This window comes from Populus nigra, chromosome 12 (assembly GCF_951802175.1).
Source record: "Populus nigra chromosome 12, ddPopNigr1.1, whole genome shotgun sequence".
In the NCBI taxonomy this organism is placed as follows: Eukaryota; Viridiplantae; Streptophyta; class Magnoliopsida; order Malpighiales; family Salicaceae; genus Populus; species Populus nigra.
Window position 1 is genome coordinate 12,061,956 of NC_084863.1, and position 24,033 is coordinate 12,085,988.

At 31.6% G+C, this 24,033-nt stretch overlaps 1 protein-coding gene across 1 annotated transcript; it reads right to left on the reverse strand.

Moving 5' to 3' along the window:
* Positions 1-8,291: 8,291 nt before the first annotated feature.
* Positions 8,292-23,477, reverse strand: LOC133669008 (DEAD-box ATP-dependent RNA helicase FANCM). The gene is made up of 28 exons (XM_062089025.1): positions 23,318-23,477; positions 22,896-23,220; positions 22,578-22,721; positions 22,097-22,179; positions 21,880-21,994; positions 21,519-21,610; positions 21,378-21,432; positions 21,172-21,293; positions 20,971-21,084; positions 19,939-20,132; positions 19,264-19,394; positions 17,946-18,006; positions 17,755-17,825; positions 17,500-17,549; positions 17,273-17,438; positions 17,039-17,166; positions 16,620-16,949; positions 16,470-16,536; positions 15,286-15,936; positions 14,716-15,168; positions 14,437-14,488; positions 14,049-14,198; positions 13,262-13,814; positions 11,031-11,101; positions 9,983-10,041; positions 9,704-9,755; positions 9,316-9,465; positions 8,292-9,081 (listed from the first exon to the last, which is right to left on the reverse strand). The coding sequence occupies exons 1-28, from the start codon at positions 23,357-23,359 to the stop codon at positions 8,526-8,528; spliced, it is 5,037 nt and encodes a 1,678-aa protein (XP_061945009.1). The 5' UTR covers positions 23,360-23,477; the 3' UTR covers positions 8,292-8,525.
* Positions 23,478-24,033: the final 556 nt, after the last annotated feature.

The window sequence follows — 24,033 nt, forward strand, 5'->3', positions numbered from 1 at the left end:
AAACCTTTGCCTGCTTAAATTAAATATGAGTGGCAGTAAGATTTTTATTTTAATTGTTTTTTTATGAAAATATATTAAAATAATATTTTTATTTTTATAAAAGAATATTTTTATATCATTATATTAAAAGGTCAAAAACCTTTGCCTGCTTAAATTAAATATGAGGCGCAGTGGTATTCAGATTTATGATTTTTATCTTAATTGTTTTTTTTATCAAAATATATTAAAATAATATTTTTATTTTTATAAAAAAAATATTTTTATATCAATGTATTAAAATGATTTAATAACACTTCAAAAAATAATTTAAAATTAAAAAAATTAATATATTTTAAAAATATAGTCTAACACAATGCAAAACAAGCCTTAATCATTAGATTTGTAGATTATATTTCACCACAGTGCAGGAAAAAAAAAGAATTTTAACATGACAAAATGCTAAAGAGAAAAAAAATATGAAATTTGAATCATTAGTTTAGTTGTTAATTTAAAAAATGTAATTAAAAAAATAAAAAAAAATAAAATTTAAAAAACCTAATTTAAACCCACCTGAATTATAAAATAATTAAACAATAAAAAACAAAATTAATAAAAAAAATAACAAACCAATTTTCACAAACTCAAGTATTTCTAAATATAATTTAGAACCTCACAAACATCCAATTAAATTAAATTTCTAAAATTTTATTTCCTCAACATTTTAATTCTTTTCAGTTTCACATACTTCATTTCTCATACAATTTCACATCCTCCCAGATTTATTTTCTAAATTTTTCAAGATTTAGAGAATATTTGGCACCAGGTTCCTAAAAAATTACTTTTTTTAATTTTTTAGATCGTTTTAATGCGCTGATTTTAAAAATAATTTTTTAAAAAATAAAAAAACATCATTTTGATACATTTCAGTACAAAAAATTCTTTGAAAAACAACCACAACCATACTTCTAAACAGGCTCTAAGAGCCTAACCTTTCAATCCGTTCCAATAACATTTATCAATTATTATTTCTTTCTAAACCTGTTTTCAAACATATTTATTCTAATAAATAAACCCAACACCCAAACTCAATTAGCCAACTCACTTTTAACATATAAATCACATATACAAATCAAAATATCTTCCTAAGCATAATTCACTCACACCTATAATTTAATTACTATACAATACAACAATTTTACCTCAAATTTCATAATTTCCATACATATACTTTTCCAACATATGCATCAATCCATTTCATCAAACATTCTACTTCATTCATTTTATTATTATTATTATTATTATTATTATTATTATTATTATTTTAACCAGTTCAGACACAATTTAGACATTATTTCTTCTTGTACATGGTATTTTCAACACAACTCACTACGCACATACCCTGCTGCAGAGTAATACTTTCAAACATTTCTTTATGTTTTATTTTGTCTTTTAAACATTTTTTTTATTCCAGTCCTTAATTTTTTTAATTGCTTCCTTATACACTACATTAGCTGGTATTTTTGGGTGATAAATTGATTTAATTAGTTTTCTGTGGGTTTATTGTGATTTCAAAAAAAATCTCAATTTTGCGAAAACAAATCCAATTTTATTGCCGATGAAAACTGAATATGCATGCAGGGACCGAAAATGACAGCTAGGCAAAAATACAAGCTTTTTAATATATTCTATCAGATTCCCTTTTAAAGAATTTGGCCTCTGGATTTCTGTGATTGATGTGACCGAAAATGACTATATACCTACTATGCAAAAACAAAAAAATAAAAGATTGCTCATGAATATTTAATGAAAATAAAACTTTCTTTAAGATTTGTGATGGATGTTTTATATTATTTTATATTATTTTAAATTTTTTTCTTCAATTAAATACAAAACATTAAAAAAATATTAATTTTTTTTAAAACTTGCTTTTGAGATCATGATATGTTTTTATTTAAAAATAATGTTTATAATAATAAAAAAAATGATTTCATTGAAACAATGAGGATTCTAAATGGAAAAAAATATATTTTTTCTTGATAATTTTTTTTTGTAAATATTTTTTTTTTATAATTATTTAATTAAGTAAAAAATGAATTCCAAAAAACAAGGTTGTTGAATTCATTAAGAGTCATGATATGGGTGATGAGTTGGTCAAATTAACTTAGTTTGATATGAGTTAATTTAAAATATCATTATTTTAATATTTTTTAATAAAAAAATATTAAATTAGTGTTTTTTTTATTTTGAATTTTTAAATTTAAAATAAATTTTAATGAGTCATAGATACGCCTGCCACTGAGCTGAATTATATTGAGAAACTCTTGCCTGATTTATTTTAAAAGTTAATCTAATCTATGGGTCAGGTTGACGGATCAATACCTCCCTTACCTAGTTTTAATGAAATTTCCCAAATATTCACAGTCTATTTCTATTATGTCACCCCTATAATATGACACGTGTTATATATATATATATATATATATATCAGACTTAGTTTCTCCATGTAAATTAAGCACAAAAATATGCGTTGGATTCGAAATTACCATGTCAAATACAAGCAAACTGGTTTGAGACTTGTTGTCCATTTTACTTTTAATTCAATAACCCATAGTTTTGAATGGATATATAATATAATCTCAGAGAAATTGAGACCGCATTACCTAAACAACTAAAACGCTAAGAATTCATTTGATTGTTAACATGAAAAATAAAATAAAAAAATTAATATTACTCTATACTAAAACATATACTAAAAGGTATAAGTTTTTTTTTATGTGTTTAAAATACTATGCACTCTCTCACAACACACTGTGTATTGGAAAAATGTATTTTTTTTAGTAATTTTCACTTTAATTCTTAAATTTTTATTTTACACGGTTTGGTTTTTTTAGTCCAAATTAACCTTTAATTGCATATTTTTTCTAGGAGAGAGGGTTGAATTGAAAGTTAAGGGATTGAAATGAAATTCTTAGGTAACATGGAGGGCGATATGAAAGTTTTGTTGAAACATTTATTTTAATTATTCATATTTTTTAGATATTAGGTGACCAATTCCTTGAATTTAAAGACTATACATTGTGGTACCTAATTTTTTTTTTCAGTTCTTTTTTGTTGGGAGAACTAAGAGAGAGTTGTCGGATTCAGGCTTAAAGAGAGAAAGTGGTCATTAGAAAAGATTTTGGCTACCAAAACAGTTGATTTTTGTGTCAAAAGGTTCTATATGATAATGGGGGATTACATTTAGGTATTTGTTTACCTTAAAAATAAAAACAATATATCTGAACTCGAGAAAGTTTTTTGTTTCAAGTGGATTTCGGGTTTTGGAGCAGTTCATTGGCTTTTTGATGGCCATAAATTAGTTTAACAAGGTCTCTAGAGTGTTTTATAGGTATTTTGAGTAAAAAATGAGTTAAAAATAAGATTTTGAGTGAAAGAACAAAGAATCTTGTTTTTTCGGCCACCACAGTATTTGAACTTTGGGTTTTCCAGGCAACACATCCTTTTTGTTTTTTAAAATATTTGGGGTGGATCACAATGCGTCGCCCGTCCTTTTAAACTTTTTTTTAAAATAAAGGCTTATGCTTGGGCCTAACCTTGCAGGCCCGTGCACAGGTCATTGCTTTATTGGGTCAGGTCTTGGGTTTGACTTACCAAGCGCAACAACGCCTGCCCTTTTTTTTTTTCATTTTTAGTTTTTTTTTAAATAATGCATTATTTGTATATAATTTTTCAAATAAATTTTGGGTTTATGTTTTAATTAGATTGTGATTTTTTAAAATAATATTAAGTGTGTTTAATTTCTAGAAAGGCAGGTACGATTCATTTGTGATTTTTTTTAATTTTATATAGATTGTTTTTTTCCAATCATGATTGCACAACATTTTTTTATTTGTTAACGTTGATGTCCAGGTCTGCTTGCGCGTAGCTCGACTAATCCTACGGACAATGAAGTTAACAACCATGTAAGCTTTCAGTGACTCTGAAGCATGAGGGACTTGAACTAGTGAATTATGGGAAGCGAACTCAGGACCTGACTGGTTGAGCTATATCCTTTAGGATTAATCATACAATATTTAATTACACAAGTCATGTTAACTATTTGCCTAATTACTTTTATTTCTTTAGTTTATATTTTATTTCTTAAATAAATTGCTTTGAATTTGTTAAAATTTGTAGAACGTGATGAAAGAAACATAGACATCAATGTCTCCAGACTTTCAGTACAAAGAGTAATAGAAAAAAAAAATAACAATTATATCCAAGAATTCACGTTCTATACAAGAAAAACATTTAAATCACTAGAAAAATATATTCTAAAAAAATATGTGTATCTGTGGGGTGGGCAGAATTATCTGCTTGAGTTTTGGCTCATGTTGACTATCATTCAAGTAGACCCGGCCCAATGTATACACCATCTTTTAATGTTTTCTCGAAAAAATAAATAAACTTTAATTTTTTCTGTTTAAGGAGACCAATTTTTTTTTTTAAAAAATACAGCCAATAAAGTAGTTTTCATTTGATTTTTTTTAATTACCACTAAATTATGATTTTTCCATGGAAGGAACTTTCCATGACAAATTATTTTGTAATTTTTTAATTTTTAGATGCACAACTGAAAGACTCTTAAATAGTAATCTTCTAATAAACAATCTAAAATATAGCCTTTTATGTTGATTTTTGTACCCTTAACAAAAGGTCTAATGCGAAAAACAATTTAAAAAAAAGATAAAAAAAACATAAGGTATAATTTATCAAACTTTAAACATAAGGGTAAGATTGAATAATTGATAAAAAAAATAAGAGGTAAATTTAGTATTTTTGTACTTGGAAAGATTTTTAAATCCCCTAAAAAAATTACATAAATAATGGCTAACAAACCATGAAAATAAAGATTTTTCAAGAAATCTTAGAAATTTACCTGATAGAAAACTGACCTAAATTAGGGTAGACTAGTTTAGTTTTTAGTTGAGACACACTTGGTTCTAAGATAGACGTTATTGAAGGCTAATTTTAGGCAAGGATGTGTCTAGGTTTTGGCTGATGAATGGAAATATCTTAGCTCTAGATCATACCTTTTATTTTATTTTTACAAGAAAGAATCAAACACCTTTATCTAAACCACTCTAATTAAAGATGTTGATGACTTCTATCCCTCCATCCTTTGCTTCTAACATTGCAAAATATCCAATTTCTTCTCCTCCGTTTCCCGTTGTTCCCTTCTCTCTTTGCCTTTTACCCATAATAGTGCAAAAAAAAAAAAAAAATGAGAACCATTGATTCTTTTCTCTTAACATGCTTCTAACTTCTCTCTTTAAGTCCCTTTCTTTTTTTCTCCGTAAAAAAAACACATGAATAATTGTTGTGTCAAAAAGAAAATAGAGGAGAAAAGTCAGCAAATGAACAAAGTGATGCAAAAAAAAAAAAAAAAGCCTCCTTAATATAATCGAGTCTCCCAACAATCAAAGGAAAAAAACATCACTATACTATTAACATTCATAGTAGTTCGAGTTTGCATCCACGGTAAAAATATCTTAACTCTTAGTTTTTTTATTAATTATCTTGTGTGCTCTTGAATTACAGTTATTAATATGATCATTTTATTTAGCTAAGCCAAACATGACAGTGATTTTTGTATCACTTGGTTATTTTATATGGGTCTAAAATATATAATAAATCAATGTCAATCACAAAGACAAAAAAAAAACATAAGAAATAATGCATTATTAGAATCAAAAGTAAAACAAGCATTATAAGAATCTAAATTGCCTGATACAAGACTACTTATAATTTTTATTTCTCTCAAATAAGAAATCCTTAGTCATGGAATACAAAGAATCAAGAAAAAAAACACCTATATCGCAATATAGTCACATGATATTCATAGTAACCTATCTAAGTTGTTTGCAGCTTAATACAACGATAAATTTTTACCTATTTTTTTCTCCACACTTTAAAACTAGAAACTTTTTTGTTTGTGTGTGAACTGATACCTGTCAATTTTAAGAACAGGAACACAACAATAGCTATTTTCTAATGCCAACAAAAACAACAAATATAGCTGATAAGAGATAGGCTAGAATAAAATAAATATGTAATAAATAAAGGCTTGTAAATCATGACTTAACTTAATAGAAGCAATTAAGCATAGTATAGGTAGGGAACAACTAAGATCTTTAAGAAGAATCATCTCATTATACAAAAACAACACAAAACCAGTTAAACAAAACATCAAAATTATTAGCACATTCTATTAAATTCAACAATATCATCCTCATAACAACGTAGATTTCATGTCTTGAATCATGATAGAGAAAAGAAGTTGCATACACATCAGACTCATTAGTTTCCACAGATAAACCACACTTGAAAACAAAAACTGAATCGATAAACAAAAAGACCTAGAAAGCAACTCATCATAGGATTCAAAGGGAATGGAAATGCAAATCCACCAAACTATTAGATAATCTTTATGAAACAATTATAATTAAAGTCGTTGTTAGAAAATGAACTATTGCAATAAAAGGTTTCTTTAACAATTATCTCATGCAAGCGAACAACAGTTTTGGATACAATAACAAAGACTATGATAATTTTTAAAGCTTTTTAAAATATCAAAGTAGTTGCCATAAAGGAAAATAGCCAATAATAATGTCATTTAACCAATTCAATTAACAAATAAGTAATCAAAGTAAAGGAAAATATTTGCTTTGATTAGATAGGATTTTAAAAGAAAGTATTGATGTCCAGGGCACTCCTTAGATTTTCCTTTTCTTGGTTGTTAGATGACCATAACCATCACTGTTTATTTCAGTATGCTCTTTATAGAAAAGGAACTAAAATGACTATAAAAAAATGATTTTTAATTACTTATTCAGATTGAACAAGCGATTTTTATTTGTTGATGCGCACCTCTCTATTGTTCTAGTCAAATTAAAAACCACCTTTGTCAGTTATCCTTGCAACCTATTGTTTCTCCATGGTCAAAGCCCTATGATAAGCTTTTGAAATTATCCATAAAAATTGCAAACACAACACAACACACCTTGGATGAACCATCTTAATCCACTTAAGTACCTGGCAACCAACTACTCTTTCATTTCTAACATATCATTATTAGCCATTGGTTGATAAAAATCATTAGTATATTCATCTTCTTCTAATCATTAATCTTCTATTTACATTATCTTTTTTGAGACTTCTTCAATTGTCTATACCACGTAGAAGCCCAACCTTTCAATTTGATCACAATCAACTTCAGACCCTGTTCTCACAGGTCTTTTTTCTTAATTGATGAGTCAATTCTACAATTTGCCTCTACATGTTCTTTATCATGAGCTCGAAGATATTTCTCTTTAAAGAGGGAACCTCTCCTCGTCCTTTTCTATCTGATCACATTCTACTCTGCGTCCTCTTCCAACCATGGTCGTTTAGCAACACACAACAAACAAATAATCACTAGGATTCTTGAGCTCTGATACCAACCAACGCAAATAAAAACACAAAAAAATAGCAAGATAGAAAGACAAAATTGAAATTGAATAGGATTGCTACATAAAACCTTAACTCATAATTTTATTACCAACGAGGAAAATATAATAAATTGTAAACAATAACTTCTAGATCTTATTTGAAGGCATTTCCAAATTCTATGGCTATAAAATTTTAACTCTAAAAAAAATAAAACCTTTAAAATCTTCTATCAAAATTATAGTCTAATTCAATAGTTATATTTAAAATTTATATTTGTTAGTATAAAATTATGCATCATAAAAAATATCCTATTATAGATGAAAGCTACAAATAGTTGTTTTAAATTATTTGAGAAAGCTTTCACGTTTTTGGACAGCCATGTTAACTTGGTATACCAAACCATATCAGATAATGACGTCATAAAAAATTAAACGAGAAGGGAGAAAGTGTCTTTTATCTCATCTATCTCAGATGTCAAAAATTGATGGAGCCAATTTTTAAATAAAAAAAGTACAAGGATGACTAAGACCAACTCTTTCATGTGTCAAAAGGATAAAGCATACCAAGGTCGAATGAATATTCAGTCAAAGAGTGGTAGAGACGTTCGGTCTCGTTTGTAAACGCAGCTGCGGCTGTGTTTTTAAATAATTTAATTTTTTTTTGTTAAAATTTAATATAATTTATATATTTTGGATCATTTTATTGTGCTGATGTTAAAAATAATTTTTAAAAAATAAAAAAATATTATTGACATGTATTTTGACACAAAAAGTTATTTGAAAAATATCCGCAACCACACTACCAAACACGCTCTTCGTCTATAGACAAAAACATAAACATCATTGGATTAAAATTTGAATTTTTTTATTAATATTTTTTAATTGTTTTGATGTGATGATAAAAATAAATTTTTAAAAATAAAAATATATTTTAAAACGAACCTATACTACACTTCCAATCAGCCGTATCTCTCGTTGGACTATTTGACAGATTATACCTTTCCAGAGTATTTTCAAAATGCCTGCTTCCGCCAATTCTTTGAAGGTATGAGGCGAACTAGACAGATTTTCACTGCATTACAATATCCCAAGATCAAATGATGGGGAACTTTGTAGGTCTGATTTTAGAATCACATCCTGCTTTTGTACGGACAAGTCTGATCGTTGTTTGGGAAGTAATGTAGCTTGTGCTTCCACAGCATCAAGATCAAGAGTGGCAAAAAAATCATCATAGAATATGTCCTCATTGGCATCAATTTCATCTGCCGGACCTTGCTGGAATGATGCTTTCTCTGGTACCTCTGACTGCGAAGAGAACTTTTGCTCTAAGTTCAGAACAGGAATAGATGATTGACAAAAACTAAAATTTCCTTTCCTGGTTTCTGATCTTGTCTCGTTCTCTCTCTTAAAATCAGTGGTTGTACAGGGCCTTGCTGCAGAGATCCTCTCTTGGTTGATTTGGAAGGGTCCTAAATCCCTTCCAGCAGACTGATTGGCTGAATCAGTTTGAGGTGTCTTGACCGAGGAGCTCCCACTTCCATTCATTCTACTTGTAGACGCCCCGTAATCAGGAGTAAAGGTGGCACTAGAACTAGATTCCCTTGCCATTGGTGATTGGCTGAGCAAAGAACGCCTGTGGCATGACGACATCAATTAGATTTAACACTCAGCAGTTTCATCCCAATAGAAAGTATATGAAGAGATTATTAAAATAACCATCTAGAAAACGAAATGAAGCATGCAACTTAGCTTGACAGATAACTAGAACTTTCAGATTCCAATACTGCAGTGTGTGTGTGTGTATCTTAGATTAAGCCCTAACACACATGGACATGCGCACGAGATAGACTGACGGGGAGTCAAAAACCTGTAAACTGCCATCATGTCAGCTCTGCTAGCTTTGGAATCAGCACTTGCCACTGTTGGATTTATCCTGTCATCTATGAAACTATCATCATTTGAACTGTTTCCCAGGTCATCTGCCTCGTCATCAGATATTTCAGCTTCCGAAGATACTCTGATCACACCCAAAATGCAGAGAAGGCAACATGAACATTCAGAAAACAGTAGTGTCTTACAATTTCTAGGAAACAATTACTTCACTCGGCATCTTTGCATGATAGAATCTATATCATAGGGTCCATAAATAAATAAAAAGTTTCTGAAAAACAGCTAATGGTTATAAATGAAAAATCAGAATTCTGTTCAAGAAACAAGTCTGGCAGCATAAACTTTTCATTCAAACATGAACTTACTCAGCTTCCTCCTCAATGAAGGCCCTGGCATTGCCAACTCGCTTCTTTTTACCTAAACACAGGGAAAGTTGATTAGTATTATTGATAGTAATATTGCGTTTGATTCCAACACATTTCACAATCATAGAGCTTTAGCATACTCAGGCTTCCATTCAAGACAAACAACAGGCGGACCTACTTTGCTAGATAAATATTTTTCCATGGCCAGAATGGGTAGCTAGATGCAACAGATATGACTACAAGCCCCATCACCATGCTTAACTTGGTTAGGACTAGTACCTGAAAAGGATCTATTAACATTGATTCTAACTTCTCTCTTTAAGTCCCTTTCTTTTTTTCTCCGTAAAAAAAACACATGAATAATTGTTGTGTCAAAAAGAAAAGAGAGGAGAAAAGTCAGCAAATGAACAAAGTGATGCAAAAAAAAAAAAGCCTCCTTAATATAATCGAGTCTCCCAACAATCAAAGGAAAAAAACATCACTATACTATTAACATTCATAGTAGTTCGAGTTTGCATCCAGGTAAAAATATCTTAACTCTTAGTTTTTTTATTAATTATCTTGTGTGCTCTTGAATTACAGTTATTAATATGATCATTTTATTTAGCTAAACCAAACATGGCAGTGATTTTTGTATCACTTGGTTATTTTATATGGGTTTAAAATATATAATAAATCAATGTCAATCACAAAGACAAAAAAAACATAAGAAATAATGCATTATTAGAATCAAAAGTAAAACAAGCATTATAAGAATCTAAATTGTCTGATACAAGACTACTTATAATTTTTATTTCTCTCAAATAAGAAATCCTTAGTCATGGAATACAAAGAATCAAGAAAAAAAACACCTATATCGCAATATAGTCACATGATATTCATAGTAACCTATCTAAGTTGTTTGCAGCTTAATACAACGATAAATTTTTACCTATTTTTTTCTCCACACTTTAAAACTAGAAACTTTTTTGTTTGTGTGTGAACTGATACCTGTCAATTTTAAGAACAGGAACACAACAATAGCTATTTTCTAATGCCAACAAAAACAACAAATATAGCTGATGAGAGATAGGCTAGAATAAAATAAATATGTAATAAATAAAGGCTTGTAAATCATGACTTGACTTAATAGAAGCAATTAAGCATAGTATAGGTGGGGAACAACTAAGATCTTTAAGAAGAATCATCTCATTATACAAAAACAACACAAAACCAGTTAAACAAAACATCAAAATTATTAGCACATTCTATTAAATTCAACAATATCATCCTCATAACAACGTAGATTTCCTGTCTTGAATCATGATAGAGAAAAGAAGTTGCATACACATCAGACTCATTAGTTTCCACAGATAAACCACACTTGAAAACAAAAACTGAATCGATAAACAAAAAGACCTAGAAAGCAACTCATCATAGGATTCAAAGGGAATGGAAATGCAAATCCATCAAACTATTAGATAATCTTTATGAAACAATTATAATTAAAGTCGTTGTTAGATAATGAACTATTGCAATAAAAGGTTTCTTTAACAATTATCTCATGCAAGCAAACAACAATTTTGGACACAATAACAAAGACTATGATAATTTTTAAAGCTTTTAAAAATATCAAAGTAGTTGCCATAAAGGAAAATAGCCAATAATAATGTCATTTAACCAATTCAATTAACAAATAAGTAATCAAAGTAAAGGAAAATATTTGCTTTGATTAGATAGGATTTTAAAAGAAAGTATTGATGTCCAGGGCACTCCTTAGATTTTCCTTTTCTTGGTTGTTAGATGACCATAACCATCACTGTTTATTTCAGTATGCTCTTTATAGAAAAGGAACTAAAATGACTATAAAAAAAATGATTTTTAATTACTTATTCAGATTGAACAAGCGATTTTTATTTGTTGATGCGCACCTCTCTATTGTTCTAGTCAAATTAAAATCCACCTTTGTCAGTTATCCTTGCAACCTATTGTTTCTCCATGGTCAAAGCCCTATGATAAGCTTTTGAAATTATCCATAAAAATTGCAAACACAACACAACACACCTTGGATGAACCATCTTAATCCACTTAAGTACCTGGCAACCAACTACTCTTTCATTTCTAACATATCATTATTAGCCATTGGTTGATAAAAATCATTAGTATATTCATCTTCTTCTAATCATTAATCTTCTATTTACATTGTCTTTTTTGAGACTTCTTCAATTGTCTATACCACGTAGAAGCCCAACCTTTCAATTTGATCACAATCAACTTCAGACCCTGTTCTCACAGGTCTTTTTTCTTAATTGATGAGTCAATTCTACAATTTGCCTCTACATGTTCTTTATCATGAGCTCGAAGATATTTCTCTTTAAAGAGGGAACCTCTCCTCGTCCTTTTCTATCTGATCACATTCTACTCTGTGTCCTCTTCCAACCATGGTCGTTTAGCAACACACAACAAACAAATAATCACTAGGATTCTTGGGCTCTGATACCAACCAACGCAAATAAAAACACAAAAAAATAGCAAGATAGAAAGACAAAATTGAAATTGAATAGGATTGCTACATAAAACCCTAACTCATAATTTTATTACCAACGAGGAAAATATAATAAATTGTAAACAATAACTTCTAGATCTTATTTGAAGGCATTTCCAAATTCTATGGCTATAAAATTTTAACTCTAAAAAAAACAAGATCTTTAAAATCTTCTATCAAAATTATAGTCTAATTCAATAGTTATATTTAAAATTTATATTTGTTAGTATAAAATTATGCATCATATAAAATATCCTATTATAGATGAAAGCTACGAATAGTTGTTTTAAATTATTTGAGAAAGCTTTCACGTTTTTGGACAGCCATGTTAACTTGGTATACCAAACCATATAAGATAATGACGTCATAAAAAATTAAACGAGAAGGGAGAAAGTGTCTTTTATCTCATCTATCTTAGATGTCAAAAATTGATGGAGCCAATTTTTAAATAAAAAAAGTACAAGGATGACTAAGACCAACTCTTTCATGTGTCAAAAGGATAAAGCATACCAAGGTCGAATGAATATTCAGTCAAAGAGTGGTAGAGACGTTCGGTCTCGATTGTCTCGATTGTAAACGCAGCTGCGACTATATTTTTAAAAAATTTAATTTTTTTTTTTAAAATTTAATATAATTTATACATTTTGGATTATTTTATTGTGTTGATATTAAAAATAATTTTTAAAAAATAAAAAAACATTATTAACATGTATTTTGGCACAAAAAGTTATTTGAAAAACATCCGCAACCACACTACCAAACACGCTCTTCGTCTATAGACAAAAACATAAACATCATTGGATTAAAATTTGAATTTTTTTATTAATATTTTTTAATTGTTTTGATGTGATGATAAAAATAAATTTTTAAAAATAAAAATATATTTTAAAACGAACCTATACTACACTTCCAATCAGCCGTATCTCTCGTTGGACTATTTGACAGATTATACCTTTCCAGAGTATTTTCAAAATGCCTGCTTCCGCCAATTCTTTGAAGGTATGAGGCGAACTAGACAGATTTTCACTGCATTACAATATCCCAAGATCAAATGATGGGGAACTTTGTAGGTCTGATTTTAGAATCACATCCTGCTTTTGTACGGACAAGTCTGATCGTTGTTTGGGAAGTAATGTAGCTTGTGCTTCCACAGCATCAAGATCAAGAGTGGCAAAAAAATCATCATAGAATATGTCCTCATTGGCATCAATTTCATCTGCCGGACCTTGCTGGAATGATGCTTTCTCTGGTACCTCTGACTGCGAAGAGAACTTTTGCTCTAAGTTCAGAACAGGAATAGATGATTGACAAAAACTAAAATTTCCTTTCCTGGTTTCTGATCTTGTCTCGTTCTCTCTCTTAAAATCAGTGGTTGTACAGGGCCTTGCTGCAGAGATCCTCTCTTGGTTGATTTGGAAGGGTCCTAAATCCCTTCCAGCAGACTGATTGGCTGAATCAGTTTGAGGTGTCTTGACCGAGGAGCTCCCACTTCCATTCATTCTACTTGTAGACGCCCCGTAATCAGGAGTAAAGGTGGCACTAGAACTAGATTCCCTTGCCATTGGTGATTGGCTGAGCAAAGAACGCCTGTGGCATGACGACATCAATTAGATTTAACACTCAGCAGTTTCATCCCAATAGAAAGTATATGAAGAGATTATTAAAATAACCATCTAGAAAACGAAATGAAGCATGCAACTTAGCTTGACAGATAACTAGAACTTTCAGATTCCAATACTGCAGTGTGTGTGTGTGTATCTTAGATTAAGCCCTAACACACATGGACATGCGCACGAGATAGACTGACGGGGAGTCAAAAACCTGTAAACTGCCATCATGTCAGCTCTGCTAGCTTTGGAATCAGCACTTGCCACTGTTGGATTTATCCTGTCATCTATGAAACTATCATCATTTGAACTGTTTCCCAGGTCATCTGCCTCGTCATCAGATATTTCAGCTTCCGAAGATACTCTGATCACACCCAAAATGCAGAGAAGGCAACATGAACATTCAGAAAACAGTAGTGTCTTACAATTTCTAGGAAACAATTACTTCACTCGGCATCTTTGCATGATAGAATCTATATCATAGGGTCCATAAATAAATAAAAAGTTTCTGAAAAACAGCTAATGGTTATAAATGAAAAATCAGAATTCTGTTCAAGAAACAAGTCTGGCAGCATAAACTTTTCATTCAAACATGAACTTACTCAGCTTCCTCCTCAATGAAGGCCCTGGCATTGCCAACTCGCTTCTTTTTACCTAAACACAGGGAAAGTTGATTAGTATTATTGATAGTAATATTGCGTTTGATTCCAACACATTTCACAATCATAGAGCTTTAGCATACTCAGGCTTCCATTCAAGACAAACAACAGGCGGACCTACTTTGCTAGATAAATATTTTTCCATGGCCAGAATGGGTAGCTAGATGCAACAGATATGACTACAAGCCCCATCACCATGCTTAACTTGGTTAGGACTAGTACCTGAAAAGGATCTATTAAGGTTTTTGATAGGGATTGTAGAATTTTCTATTGTGCCCTTTGAATTTTTTCTCTCCCCAATATCTCCAACTTTCCGCAGCCTTTTGAACTTGCAAACTCGTTCAACATCTTCTAACTTGTTTCCAGAACTCAAAAGCCAATCTTTACTGTTGCTGCTTTTTGTAAGATTTGCCGAAGGAGAATCAGTTTCCTCAACCACTGGAGAAATTAACATAAATCTACCTTTTCTTGCAACATTCTTCACCTTTAGTAGAGGAGTTTCAATTTCATTATTACTCGGAGAAACTGAAATGTTTATTTGACAATCATGACTATTCATGACAGTTTCATTTTTTTGTGAACTCTGTAATTTTGACGGCAGTTCAGTGCACAGTTTCGTGGGTGAAATGAGGTCCTGAACAATAAATTCATTTGTTCCTTCATCATTTAACAGTCCTGCAAAATCCAAGTCATTGGATAAGTTTATTCATTCTTCACAGCAGTTAAAACTAAGCAAAGTTTTCGATTGTTGATGTTTGAATTACAAAGATTATTCTTGGGATAGATACTGACCGTTGTCATTGATTGGAGACTCTGGAACAATACCACTTTGAATCATATTTGTTAATCGGGGGCTCAGCTCAGAATCTTTGAAATTATTATTGAACTCATCAGCCTGCAGAGACGATGCCTTGATTCCCAAAACATCAAGAGACTTGCTGGCACAATCTTCTTCATTTGGTAGATTTCTCTTCAAAATTGGAGCCTCGGGAATTGTCACCATCAGATCCAATGTTTTCTCTTGCTGGGAAATAGAGTTAGATGATCTAGATATTGCCAGAGTGGCATTCATTTTGTACTGTGTCTCAGAAGTTGTCAGGTCCATAGAGGATTTGTGTGGGGTGGTTAATTCTTCGTCCTTTTGACCTGGAGTCTTCCAACAGCAAGAATTTTGATTTAAGGAACTTTGACCCTTAGAATGTGTTGCTTCTTCGGAAGGAAATAATGGGACAGACATAATTAGGACCTTCCCAAGAGAATCTACAGATACATAATCTGAACCAAACAGATAGGAATGAGCTGGACGACATAGTTTGTTAAGATCCAGCATACTGTGCTTGTTGTCAGGTCTCAAGGTTTGTATGGGTGATTCTTCAGAATCTACTACTTTTTCCTGTGATTTGGTGCTTGTAGGATTGTCCCATGTCACTGGACCTGCAACATCTTTTTAAGAGCTTAAGCATATACACCAGATGAAAAACAAAATTGCAGCTTAGCATGGGCCTTTTAGATATTAGGCATCACAAGTAAAGAAGTTCCCTTCCTAAATTTGAACTTTTTAGAAGTAAAAATTATTTTTAAGACTTGGTAAATTTCCATGCAGAGGAAAAAAAAAGGCATATGGTCAGAAAAATGCAGAAACCAGGTAATATATGTACATCCACAGAAAAGGGAATAGTCAAAGCGTGCAAACATGCAAACACATATGAGATTTAATTGTGGCCCCCGAATCCATTTCTTATGACAGTATTAGTTTTGCATGATTAATGTAAATGTCTTGAATGAACATATAAAGATTAAAGATCTCCTTGAATGCATAAACTAAATATATACCTCCTTCGACTAATTAAATTTGTACAATTAACTGCATCATTTTTTTCTGTACCACTTTGGCCAATATTATATGACAAACTGCAAAAAGCTAATTGACTACCATGTTTGGCGTACAAGCATTTTGAGCTGTAAAAGATGATTACCTTCATTGACATTATCCCCTTCTTGAACAGGGTTAGCTTCCAAGCACTTACGTGAAGAGGCTTCATCCTACAACCATTATACAAACATATAAACAATAGAATCCAACATTAAGGAGAAAAAATGTCAAGAAACCAAGCTTGAAAGGAAACCTCAGCAGAGAAAGCTCCGCATTCCCTAGTAAATGTTAGATCTTGCAAATGTTGCATTGAGTCAATCAGCATCTCTGTACGGTGAGAATGCATTACTCTGTGCACTCTGGATGGAAATGATTGGAAACGAGGAAAGGCAATCAGAGATGGTGTCCAGGTATTTCCGGGGTGGAAATACTTGGCAAGTAAAGCAGTCTCTGCAACAGTTAGATTTTCTTTGAAAACTGGTGTCTGAATGGTATTATCATCCTTCACTTTCTTTCCACGAGGAACATATTGTTCAATTGACAGCTCAACAAATTGGACTTCTGGTTTAAAAATATGAGGAATCTGAAACAAACATAACAGAATTCTAGCTTAAGAAGATAAAAGTATTAACAACAAGGGATACAACCAGAGAAATTTCCAACAGATCTCACCATTCTTGAGCTAGAATGGAAACTGAAGCTATTTATCCCCCCATTATGCATATGCTTCTTTATTGCCCTGCTGTTTGCTTGCTTTCGCATGTAACCCTTCAACTCAGACCCTTCACAAGCTAAAACTAGTGAAACTTTGTCAAGGATCTAATTGAAAGGAACGTAGGGAACTGTAATAGCAAACAGTTTTACAGTCTTCAGAATGAAAGTGAAAATGAAAATGACAAAGGATATCAACTCGTCCATCATGCTTCCTTCCAGTTCTTCCCATGCGTTGAATCATTCTCAATGGTGATACATTAGCATCAAAACATACTACAAGATCAACTTCCATGATATCTAGGCCTTCTTCACCAATTGATGTTGCAACAATTACATTGTATCCCCCAGCTCGAAATTTCTGTGAGCAATTGAAGTGAGTGAATGCAAGCAGCTTAGAAAATACTATGTAACATAAATACCTGCAATACAGCCTGTTGAACTTTCTGTGATTGGCCTTTCAATGCTTTTCCTGCATGACTTTATCAGTAACTAACTTCTCATAAATGATTGCGACATAGATTATCATGTTCAATCCAATTCCATAAATCATAAGAAAAAGGAAAGGAACAAAATAAGGCACATTGCAGCATTTAAAAGAAGACAGTAGTTCCTTTTGGAAAGAATAAATGAGAAGGAAAATAAAAATAAAAATAAAAATGAATAGAGCTACAAACCTGAACTTTGACCAATAAACTCAGTTGCTTTAACCAGATCTCCAATGGTTGCTAATGTGTTCATTATATCCCTAAATAACAACATAGTTACCCCGAGGAAAACTTTTCTAAGACGAGGAATGTGCAATAAAAGATTTAGAAATATTGAATAAAGCAATACAGTAAAAATGAACTTAAGAAATTCTTTTCACCTTACACTTCCTCTAAAATTGGAGAAAATTATAACCCTTGAGTTTTGTGGATCCTTAGTTTCTGCAACCACACGTTTGACAATCATATTCACCAGAAGATAATTAAACTTTCAAGTGTAATGAAATACAAGACATAAAATTCAAGATTAAAAACTAGCAATTCATTAGAAAGTAAAATTAATAGCATAAGTATAAATTCGGAACTGAGTCTTGATGATCCTAAAATGACTGGCTCTATATCAATCAACCTTGTTGAGCTTTGGCAACAGAAGAAAAATCTACCGAAACTGTAAAACCATTTCTTCAAAATAGAGACTAACATGGAATTGAGTTGCGATTAACCAGACAATATTGCTGATCCTCCATGGAATAAATACATACAAACATGTGAGAGCATGTTGCTCTACATTTCCTATCCACCGAAGAAGAAAAAACATAAACAAGTTCCACTGCAAACAACGATCTTATTTCATTCAAAATTCCTATCCAACAAACAGGAATGATCATAAACAAGTTTCATTGAAGAAAAAAATAATTATTTTCTTCAAAATCCATATTTACAATCCTACACCAATGCATATAGACATTTAAATGTCCACTTCATCCAAATAATCCTTGCTTGCTCATTTAAGTCAAGTCGCAGCTATTTCAGCTTCAGTACGCAAATTCTTATCCAAAAGATCAAAGGTATACTGGTAGATTCCAGGTTTGCTGGAGAAAGAAGCAACAGATACCCAAAATTTAAAAAGTCAAAGTTATATGTTGTTGCGAAACCTTTCATTTCTGGTCTTTGATTTGTTTGTTCAAGTAGTGCAGTTACATTTTCTAGTTAGATGTTGAAGTCAAACCAAGAATTAAAAATGCTATGCCTCTATGTCAATGTAATGCTTTCAAACAAATAGAAAGTCAATTAACAATAATTTTCAGGATGTTTCAAGCTTGAATGAAGGTGTGACTGCCTTCTTGTCCTAGGTGTGATGGCATGAACTTCCTTTTTGTTTCCATGCAGATTTAGATTCTGCAAATGTTTGCAGCATTTGATCTATCAAACAGCAACATAGTTTAATTCCTTCAGACCCAAATTTTGTCCGTAACACCTAAAGTTCCTTTTTTCCACAAAAAACAACCTAAAAGCACAAGTTTTCCAGCTTGATCAGGGACCCCTCCTATTGTGAATCTTAACAGCTGACAATTGAAGTTTCTAAATAATATGTGAAGTTCAACATAGCAAGGCAGAAGTGTAAAGGGGGGCTAAAAAGACTGGCATGCAAATCAAAACTGCAATTTTTTTATGTTCAGGAAAGAGGATGCCACTCACTGAAATGGTCAACAAGTACTTCCAACATTTTTGACAATTTGGGACTAGGTGCACCATGAGACAAGCTTTGTTGCATTAAAAGCTTTATTTTCCTAATATCTTCATTTTTACCCATCAGTCTTGCAAATGACCTGCAGCAATAAAGTTAGATCAGCCCAAGCCATCTGGATAACAAAAGGCAACCTATCAATGACCTTTAATACTGCAGCAACATTAAATATGTTCACATTAAAAAATTTCACCCATCAGCCTAAGCACCGTTTGGTGAAGTTCAGATGATCAAAACAAATGCCATTGCCATTGTCAAATCATCATACAGGGCATCTCTTCTTGGTAACCTGAGGGTATGGGCTTTCAGTTAAAGAAGAACATTAAATCTTAAAGGATCTTTTGCAAGGAGAACTCTTTAATTCAAATCCTCAGAGAACCCTAAGTCCATACAAGAAAGCTCGATGGCCTCCCCTCCAATGACAATTTTCAAAAGCTAAACAACATAATCTTCTAGCGTCGAAACATTTCATCGTTACAGATACCACACTTTTAGATTGCTAAGGTCAGAAGATGAAGAACATTTTGATGATGTTTCATATTCAATGAAAAGCAGAAATTGACCAATGGAAACTAATGTTTAAATGATCAAGGCAGTGCTGGAGTAGAGAATGCACAAGAAGATACCATTGTTTCAACTTTTCTTCCAGCATCTCATATGCTGGCCTTATTCCATGGCTTGAAAGGAGCTTACGGATGTGGTAAAGAGTAATAAGACCTCCAAAACAAGCTTCAATTTCTCCATATCTGTTCTGGGGAAGGTCCAGAGGAGGTGCTCGGCGAAATTTATCTCTTGAGTTGAGTAAATCAGGCGGGCTTAACTGTCATATTTTGATGTCGAAGTAAGAAAACCAGAAGAAGTTGTGGTTTCATTAAACAATGACCAGAACAAGGTAGATAGCATTGTAGCATAAAATATCATAGGAATTTTTTATTATTAAAAATGAAACATTAGTCCAACATAGAAAAAAAATTATTAAAGTAGTGCTCATTTGGAGTGGAGCAGCAGAGAAAAAAACACAATGGCATGTTGAATTAGCTCAAAGTCAATAATGAGACTTTTTACTTAAGATAAACGAAGTTACCATAGAATCAAGCATGGCACTAAATTATGGAATCTAAACATAACTTTCACTGCATAAATTTGAATAGTTAGCTTCTTTCTGATTTTTATGATATTTGGAGGTATATATTCATGTTGAAAATGGATGTCTAGAAAACATTTGGGGTCATCACCAGTGAATAATATAGTTCATTTGTTTTCTTTTCCCTCTTAATGTACCATGTAAAACTGATCTACATTTCCAAATAGATGCTAATTTTCCTTCTTTTCTAACTGCTCCCATTCATGAAATTGTTGGGCATTTTAATTGCCCATTGTGGCACTTTCAGGGTTGAAAATCTATTAGATCAATGGCTAAAATAGCTAATGAAGCCTGAGGAGGCCCTAAAGAGAAACTGTCATCCATACTGTTTACTATAACTCCTTTCAGTCGATAAATAACAGTGATAATAGAGCTACCACACTCTAAAATGTACATTGAAAGAAATGTTATTATTGCCTGAGAATTTATTGAATAAAGGAAAGCAGTAACATTAGCATACTAGAGTTAACACAATGAAGAAAATTGAACGAATTTGTAATTTATCAAGTCATACTGTTTGATAGTCTCTATTCTGGAGAAGTCCAAGTGTAGAAAGCCTTGCCACATATGGACGTATCACTTCCAATAGCCGTTTGTTAATATCAACAGCTTCTTTCCCCAATGCAACCTAGTAACATTTCATAGAATATGTCAAATTCATTGGTAAATACGAATACCCAACAATAATTTTTCAAACAGCCATAGCAGACCATACCTCAATTAGTTCAATCTTTCTGTCATGAACATATGGAATGACATCAGGATCACTTTCATTACGATATTCAAGAGCTGATATCTGTAAGTTATCAATGATATGCTGGACAGCCGGCTGTTTTGCTAAACAATTTGCATTTAACATAAGAGTTTTCAGATGTCGTGGCTACTTTTATAACGAACCTAATTAGATTATTTGTAACTTACATCCTGGAGTCGCAGTCAATGCTAATATTCTCAGTTGCACTGGTATGGCCAACAACTACAAAACAAGATTATCAAACAGTATCTCAAACCAGTAATTTATTGCCAGTAACAACAAAAACTACAGAAAATAGAGCAACAAACCTCGCGAATTGCTACGCAGTAAGAATAATTTCCTGATGCTCTATGAGCCTCATCAATTACCAAACAAACCAAGTATTTTGCCAGACATGTTCCTGAAAGTTGCTCCGTTTGAGAAAACTATTGATGGAATAAACAAAAGAAATACAATGCAAGGACAGCTGGAAATCTCAGGACATATACTTTCACATATTCTGTATGAAAAAAAAAAAACAAAGTCTTCCATCTTCCTTAACAAAATTCTTATTCACTCGAAAAATTCACATATCATAACCATTTTATGTTCACATAGTTTCCATGTAAAATATATTAAGGTGTAACCTTATTGTAGTTAGGAGTATTATGGCGTTACTAAGAATATTACCAGATTGAATATCCTTTTCCAGCACTTGTGGAGTAACAAAGAAAACTCGTTTAGTTTTCCAAAAACATGCCCTTTTTGTAGGGCATACCTGGCCGGTCATATCAATTGTCCACTCCTGCAATCAGTTTATTACAATAACCGTGACAAACTAAAGTTCCCAACCGAAAACCAATATGTAAGCAAAGCATTCCATCGACAACTATATTCAACATCTTACTTGTGGTATCCCCACAATATTATGGCATGCTTCTATTTGTTGCATCACAAGCGGTCGAGAAGGAGCAGCAAAAACTATTTTACCTGCAATGAAATACGAATACACATCATACCTATCAAACATTCAAACCTATCAAACATAGGAAGCCCACGGCATTAACTGCTTTCAAGTTAACTCATTGTACTAATTCACTCACCACTAGATTTTTTCCCTAACCGATAGCCTTCCATCAAATCTACAAGATATGATGAAACATCCATGCAATTGATAGTAAAAACCAAATTAAATTGTATTGAATTGACAAAAGATCAATCTGATAACAATTATTTTAACAATAAAATAAACCGAATTAAATTAAATTATTTTAATAATAAACCGAACCCGATTGAATCGATTAACCAACACATTTTATGGTTCAAACTATAGTTGGGTTCTAAGAAAAATTGTGCATTTACTGAAGCATTTGTGTAGAGAGATTTACCATCAGGAAACCATCTGAAGTAGTTATACATAACAACAGCAGCAATAAGCGTCTTTCCGAGCCCAGTTGGCAATGCAACCAATGTGTTTGTAAATAATGCGGTCTTTGTTATAGCTAATTGATATTCCCGGAGAGGTACATTGACTGCAATATAAGAATCGATAGCCATATTTATCATCCAGAAAATAAAATAAAAAAATCTCTAAAAACAATAAAATTATTCCTTCAAAACCCAAAATTTCACAAACACCTTTTTTGCCTAAACCCCCCCCCCTAAATTAATAAAAGAAGCATTGAAAGAGAAAAGGTGATAAAGACCTGGGTAAATCCAAGTTTTAGCTGCCTCGGCATCGATCTCAACGCAACACGGCCTCCCATCACTGTTGATGATGCCATTACCCTGATGATGTCGGACCTCAACCGTTGGCTTCACCGGCGTATTCGCTCTGCCAATAAACTTATCGAGCGTGGATTGCTTGCAAGTCCCAGTCTTTGTACATGAATAATAAGAAGAATTATTAAGAATATTAACGGGAGGGGTAAAATTGGAAGAAGAAGCTTGATTAATTGTAGTAGATGAAGGGTTATTTGCTCTTTGACAAGCGGCATCGATTTCTCTGACTGCTGCCTCCCAATCAAATTCCTGCAAGCAACAGAGTGAGTGAAGTTAGAGAGAGAGGATTTAGTGAAAGATTGATTGGTGGATTGGAGGTTTAAGGAAACAGAATTGAAGAAGTTACGTCGTCGTCGTCGATTATTTGGAAAGGAACTGTTGATGTCATTTTCAAATTCACAACAATCTTTGTGTATTTTTTGTTTTTTTTTTGGATTTGGATTTGGCCGAGAGATGCAGAGAAAGAGAGGAGGATGATTGATTGGCGGCAAAACTTGAAAAGTTAATTTTAGCTTAAGCTTCTAGGTGTACGTACGAGATTCTGTTTTATTTAAAAATATATTAAAATAATTTTTTTATTTTTAATTTAAATTTATTAAAAAATAATTTTTTTAATATTTTTTAAAAATAAATACATCATATTTGAAATATGTTAAATTCGCGTTTTGAGTTGTATTTTTACTTAAAAATATATTAAAATAATATTTTATTTTTTAAAATTTATTTTTTATATCAATACTTTAAAATAAAAAAAAACCTAAAATAATTAATTTTAAACAAATTTTTTTCAAATTTTAAACAAACAACGTTTTAACTGTATTATCAAATACATCCATAAAAAACACTTCTCTTTGTTTTTGTGTTTAAAAATATTTTTGAAAAAATTTAAATTTTATTTATATTTTTTTCTTTGCTTCAAATTAAATTTTTTTTAGTGTTTTTAGATTATTTTGAAGTGCTGATGTCAAAAATAATTTTTAAAAAATAATATTTTAATATATTTTAGAGTAAAAACACTTTAAAAAACAATCACAACTATACCTCAAACATAATTACTGTATA

Bases quoted from the DNA above. Each gene is read 5' to 3' on its own strand.
- LOC133669008 (XM_062089025.1), bottom strand. From the start codon at position 23,359: ATGACATCAACAGTTCCTTTCCAAATAATCGACGACGACGAC. The intron at 17,550-17,754 runs GTTTGTAGCTCT...AAAGTCATGCAG, and splicing joins GTTTATTGGTCAAAGTTCAG to GAAAAGCATTGAAAGGCCAA. The intron at 9,082-9,315 runs GTTTTTGACTCC...GTCATGCCACAG, and splicing joins GACATGATGGCAGTTTACAG to GCGTTCTTTGCTCAGCCAAT.